General features: G+C 46.4%; 2 protein-coding genes across 2 annotated transcripts; both read right to left on the reverse strand.

The window, feature by feature from the left end:
* Positions 1-303: 303 nt before the first annotated feature.
* On the reverse strand, positions 304-3,823 carry LOC123097872 (organelle RRM domain-containing protein 6, chloroplastic). The gene is made up of 4 exons (XM_044519720.1): positions 3,477-3,823; positions 2,442-2,510; positions 2,186-2,292; positions 304-639 (listed from the first exon to the last, which is right to left on the reverse strand). The coding sequence occupies exons 1-4, from the start codon at positions 3,556-3,558 to the stop codon at positions 583-585; spliced, it is 315 nt and encodes a 104-aa protein (XP_044375655.1). The 5' UTR covers positions 3,559-3,823; the 3' UTR covers positions 304-582.
* On the reverse strand, positions 3,655-4,368 carry LOC123097871 (histone H2B.1-like). Its single transcript, XM_044519719.1, has one exon. The coding sequence runs from the start codon at positions 4,282-4,284 to the stop codon at positions 3,835-3,837; it is 450 nt and encodes a 149-aa protein (XP_044375654.1). The 5' UTR covers positions 4,285-4,368; the 3' UTR covers positions 3,655-3,834.
* Between the last annotated feature and the right edge of the window lie 1,594 nt (positions 4,369-5,962).

Here is a 5,962-nt window from a genome sequence, read left to right on the forward strand (position 1 = left end):
TGGTGCGTTGAGCGAGGTTTTCCTCGGCGAGCTTCAGGCGCGAGAACACGGTCTCAAACGGGGCAAGGGAACCGTGTCCCCCAGCACGACCCGGATGGTGTCGAGACGGCCGTCGATGCCGTGGAGGAACTGTGTGGTGAGATCCACCTCGAAGACCGCATGGTCGATGTCAGCGAGACCGGCGGTGAGCAGCTTCATGCGGCGCGCATATTCGTCGACAGAGAGATCGCCCTGTTTGAGGTTGTGGTATTGACGATTGAGCATCATACAATGTACAGGTACATGTTAACAGTAATACCGTACTTTAGTTCACATTACTCCGGCGTGCTGAATTTAAGTACCAACACAAACAAATTTAGCTTACACAGTTCCGCTTTGTAGCAAATGAATATGTTCATGAAACATAACTGCTTCTAGCAACAACAACAACAAAACAGATGGCTGTTTGGATAACATGATAGGCATGCCGTCACTATTCGGTCCTGTTCTTTATAGCAAGATGCAAAGAGAGAAGTGCCTTCGGCGGTTCGGCCCAAAGACATGTAGTTCAGCAACGGTGCAGATAAAAATCTGACCTATTAACTATCCAGTGCCGTGTTCCTTTGCCATCTCTGCAAAAATCAGTCTGCCGCGTAGAATCTGAAAAAAAGGGACAAAATCAGTTAAGAAACTTAAAGTCCAAGCAGACGGTGCTGCAAACACGCCAAATCAGGTAATATTAAAGCCGATACCGGTTAGCATCATGCTCGAACATTGAAATTTGCACACAGTTGTCATTACAACAAATGGTTTTCACTGCTCAAATCCAAATAGTTTGGAGTGAGATGATGGTAATGTCAAGATAAAAGCATCACCTAATGAAAAATGACAAGATCCCAGATGGCTGGCAATTTGGCAAATGTAAAGACAAGAATCTGAACACTGAACAGAGCAATTCCTGACTATTCTGATGCTATTTCAAGAAACTGTGTTCCTCACAATTGCATCGAAAAGATAAATAGCTAATTTGCGGCACTTCCTGACTTGGTAATGCACAAAAAGGCCTAAAATGCATTTTAGTAGCAAATGGTAGAAACCAGTCTACGACACTAGTTAAAAAACACCTTTGATTATGACGTTCGTGGTCTGTTCACATAGTAAGTTTGCAAACTCATGTTGTGGTTATACATGGGGTGTAATTGCTACAACTAAGGCTCTAGAGATGACCACTTCTCTCTTTGGAGAATTCTCCAGGTAAATGCCTTGTCTAATGCAGTTCTTAGTTTAAGAGCCTGTGAATAGAAAGCGGTAAAATGTAGCGACAAAACAGCTGAGGGAAATTGCGCCACTTAATATGTGAAATAGTAGATGAAAAGACAAAAAACCATGAATCACAAAACAAGTTAGTTTAACCAAATCTACCAGAAAAGGCGTTCTCACTAGTCAACAGAGAAAAACCAACGCATGCTTCATGTGAATAAACTAGAAAATGCTTTAGATAAAGAGCCAACTCTGTTACAACAAGAATCTTTATTAACCTTAAATTATGTTGAAAACATTGTTAACAAGAGTAAACACAGAAACATGGCTTCTACCAGTCGACCTGACTGGTGGACCAACGTGGCCCAAATGCTCTATGTACACTTCTTGTCATCACTGGAAGATGGTAAAGGAAGGCTGACATAAGACCACTGTACATATTTAGTGAATTTAGAATTAATGTAGGTACCTCTTAACACATTGCAGGTCTAATTATTTTGTTACAGAAGTCAATACCCTTAAGCAGTATTCAGAAGAATGACCCTATGGTTTTCTTGCGTACACCAGCATTGTCAGTTTTGGCGACAAATGACTAAACATGAGAGATTAGGGTTTTTCTTTTACAAATGACCTCAAAGGTCCTGGTTATTTGATAAAAGCAATGTCACCAAGAGTTGTGGTTTATCACATTATCCCTAAGATGTGTTTCTGTGCACTTTACTCTATTAACAAGGTGTCTACACAAGGTAGTTTCAGTTGAGGAAGGAAGGAGTATCAGCGGCAAAGAGTTATGGCTCCATTTTTTTCTCCAGTGGAACTTCAGCACAGTTTCCTCTAGAGTAAATGGCAATCATGAATTCTCAGTTTATAAAATTATCAATGTGTCAGCACCAGCAAATGATGTTTGAAGGTTACACCCAAGATAGTAGGTAAGCAGTGTGCATACCCTTCCATCCATTGCCTTGATAGCTTTCTGTGCCTCCTCTTGTGATGAATATCTTACAAAACCAAATCCCTTCAGCCTTCCAGTTTGGTTGTCTCTCACTAACCGAACTATATTTGATAGAAACAGATAGCAGCATTAAACCAAAATATTTCTATGGAACTAACATAATAAGAAAGTATCAGTAGGAAACAATGACAAAGATTTACAATTCCATGTGGCAAACAGCGTCACACTAGTTCAAAAATGGCATAGATACCTTCCTCAATGGCGCCAAATGGTGAGAAGACCTTTTTAAATTCTTCCTCCGTTGTGTAAAATGATAACCCTGACAAAAGAATCTAGATGGATGAATAAATGTTACATGTTATATCTGCATTTGCAGATTTAAAAGGCAGCATGAGTTAAATTCTTGGCGCATAATTCCCTGTGAGCAGAATATGTAGAGATTCATTTCATAAATGGTACTCCCTCTGTACCAAAATATACGACTTTTTTGACACTATGACAGCGTCAAAAAACGTCTTATATTTTGGTACAGAGGGAGTCGAACATATATGGTGATCTTACGAATTAAAATGAAGAGGCAAACTGCAACACTATCACTATCTTTGTTGTGTATGTGTACTTCAGGTCCGTGTCAACAATGTGCACCCCTCAACCACAACAATTTGCAGCAAGACAAACTAGAGATGAAAACAAATTGTTCACCAGACATTTCATCCAAGATGATAAAGTGCCACCCAAGTAGAATAGATACTAAATTTCAGGTGGTAAAACGGCAACCAGTCTACTTTTGGCATAAGCGACTTGTGGCTACAAATTGTACTGCCCATACAGCAACAATTAGTTTTCATCAACACACATAATCAGTCGGCATGTGTGAAACTTCATCAGCACTAGAACAGGAAAAGATAACGTTAGGCAAACCCATCCAGCCCGTGATAAAGTTCTCAAAAGATGGTAGTATGAAGCATCCGTGGTGTTGCTATGTAACTGTCCAGAGGAATCATATTATAAAGCTCCTATCAGTAGCAGGCTCGAAACATTCCCTGGCGTTCATGTTCATAATGAAAAAGAAAGCAAAGGAGACCGGCACCACACCAACCAGTGCTCAATCCATCCACACCCAAACAACTTCAGCCACAGGCGAACAACACTCTCGAGCATGAGCCAGAGGTATCAGACAATAATCGTCACCATAATCACACAGCACCAATTCATCGCATACAAGGAGTACCAAGCATTTTATTCAAGCACGGGAATGGGGTGAAAACAGAGGATGATTGCTTACTGCTCACAAATATCTCGGTGCTGAAGCCATGGGAACCCAAGTGACGAGAGGCCAAACGCATCACCCTCCCTCGCAACATCATCGGCAGTGGCGGCGGCGTCGACGGCGGCTCGAGCACCCACTCCCTCAAACCCTAGATCCCCAATTATTTTGGCAGAATGACGCAACAGCTAGCAGATTGAGAAGTCACAAACAACCTCTCCCATTAAATGAAATCAAAGCCGTCCATCACAACCTGACACGATTTACAAAGCAGGCGCGCTACCTACCTAGAACGATACACATGGACACGACCGACGGCAACACAGAAGCTAGAGGAGAACACGGCGACGGAACCCTAGAGATACACCTTCCCTCCCTAGTTGCTGGTGAACTTGGTGACGGCCTTGGTGCCCTCGGAGACGGCGTGCTTGGCGAGCTCGCCGGGGAGGACGAGGCGGACGGAGGTCTGGATCTCCCTGGACGTGATGGTGGGCTTCTTGTTGTACCTGGCCAGCTTGGCCGCCTCGCCGGCGAGCTTCTCGAAGATGTCGTTGATGAAGGAGTTCATGATGGACATGGCCTTGGAGGAGATGCCGATGTCCGGGTGCACCTGCTTGAGCACCTTGAAGATGTAGATCTTGTAGGTCTCCACGCTCTTCTTGTTCTTCTTCCGCCCCTTCTTGTCGCCGCCCTCCTTGGCGGACTTGGACGCCGGCAGCCGCTTCTCCGCCTTGGGCTTCTTGCCGGCGGGGGTCTTCTCGGCCTTCTCCGCGACCTCGGCGGCCGGCTTCTTCTCCGCGGGCTTCTTCTCGGCCTTGGGCGCCATCGATCGGGGTTGAGCTTGAGGTGTCGGGCTGGTGTGGAGGGAAATGGGCGAGTTGTTGCGAGGGAGACTTTTCTTTGGTGTGTTGTGGTGGAGCAGGGGAGGGGATTAATATAGAGGCGCGCGGTGGAAGGGGATTGGTGGAGAGGGGCGGGGCGCGGATCCGTGAGGTGGCACTTGTGTGGGGCGTCGGATTCGGGGAGCGGGGAGTGCACGGTGGAGATGGAGATGGGCGTGCCTCAATTTTCCGCAGGCTCGTATGGCTTCCCAAGGGGCGGGGTGACAAAATTGATGGCGCCCCCGCGCGTGGTATTTTTGCTTTCTTTCTGTTTTTGTAAACGCACCCCGAGCCTTTCCACTAAAAACCTTTATAATTCTTAGAAGAAAAAAATGATCGAAGAATTAAGACGAATGCTAGGCGCCGGCAAACCGGCCGAAATTTGGGCCGTTCAGCACGCTAGCGTTGGATAAAATCACATGTAACCGTCGGATCTAGAGGAAAGAAAAAGAAATCCCAATCGTCTCGCGTAAAAATCTAATAAGAAAACTCGGGAGACATGCCGGCCCTCCTCCTCCGTGTCACACAACACCCATCTGTCTATCGTTGTCGACCATCGCCGTTGATGCTCACCCCTCGCCGGTGCTACCCCCTCCCCCTCCCCCCCTTAGAATTAATTGAGACGATGTGAGGGCTGGCAACCAACAACAATGGTAGCAAAACTTAGCGTTGGTTCTAGCAAAACTAAAAACGATGGAAGCAAAAATGCAAGATTGGACGATGTAGCAAACTAAAAAACACCAGTGGTAGCAAAAATTGAAGTTGGCTCCAGCAAACCAAAAAGTCATTGGTAGCAAAAAAAAGTAAAATTATGCGTTGTTTCAGCAAACCGAAATGCTGGTTGTAGCAAAAAAAATAGAGCTGGTTCCAGCAATCCAAACATTGGCTGCAGCAAATTAACAAATTGGGAGTCGCACTGTAGCAAAAATATAAGTTGGACCAAACCAAACAATTGGTTCCAGCGGTGATGCAGCAGAGCTTGCAGCATATCCACATGTTGTTCCAACATCTCCCTGTGCTGGTTCCAGCACCACTCTTGTTGGCCATAGCATCGTCGGGCTTGCATCATGGGTGCACGAGCTCACCGTCGTTGGTCGCAACAACACCGCGCACCGGGCCGGCATGCCGCGCCCGCCCCTGGGTCGTCGTCATTCCTGTTCCTCCGTCCCCGTCGGTGCCTACAACTTCCCCCGATGAAGCACCGTCGATTAGCGCGGCTCAGAAGCTCGGCGAAGATGTGGCCGTCACCAGCAGCACCAGCGTGGCAACTTGCATCACAGGCGATGCCTCCCTCTCCTCGCGCCCGGCGCAAGTGTAGTGGATTCGGAGCGGGACGATGGTCGTCGGCATGGAAAAAGGAGAAGAGAAGAGATGGGAATGGAATATAGGGGATTTCGGGGGGTGTGACCATGACAAAGAGATAAGGGGGAGGAGGTGGCGGTGCATGGCCCCGCTGCGACAGGTGACACGTCGAGGCGACCGACACAAAATTCATTCGTTCGTTTGGAGACCAACTTTCCCCAAAGGATCCAAGCGATACTTAAGTGCAAATTGTTCATCTGACTTGATATGGGGGCGAAAGACCACTCGACACTTTGGAAGCAAGGCATTGCTTTGGAATAC

This window comes from Triticum aestivum, chromosome 4D, assembly GCF_018294505.1.
Source record: "Triticum aestivum cultivar Chinese Spring chromosome 4D, IWGSC CS RefSeq v2.1, whole genome shotgun sequence".
Classification (NCBI taxonomy): domain Eukaryota; kingdom Viridiplantae; phylum Streptophyta; class Magnoliopsida; order Poales; family Poaceae; genus Triticum; species Triticum aestivum.

Bases quoted from the DNA above. Each gene is read 5' to 3' on its own strand.
- LOC123097871 (XM_044519719.1), bottom strand. From the start codon at position 4,284: ATGGCGCCCAAGGCCGAGAAGAAGCCCGCGGAGAAGAAGCCGGCCGCC.
- LOC123097872 (XM_044519720.1), bottom strand. From the start codon at position 3,558: ATGATGTTGCGAGGGAGGGTGATGCGTTTGGCCTCTCGTCACTTGGGT. The intron at 2,511-3,476 runs GTAAGCAATCAT...TTCTTTTGTCAG, and splicing joins CACCGAGATATTTGTGAGCA to GGTTATCATTTTACACAACG. The intron at 640-2,185 runs GTATGCACACTG...CCTTTTTTTCAG, and splicing joins TCAAGGCAATGGATGGAAGG to ATTCTACGCGGCAGACTGAT.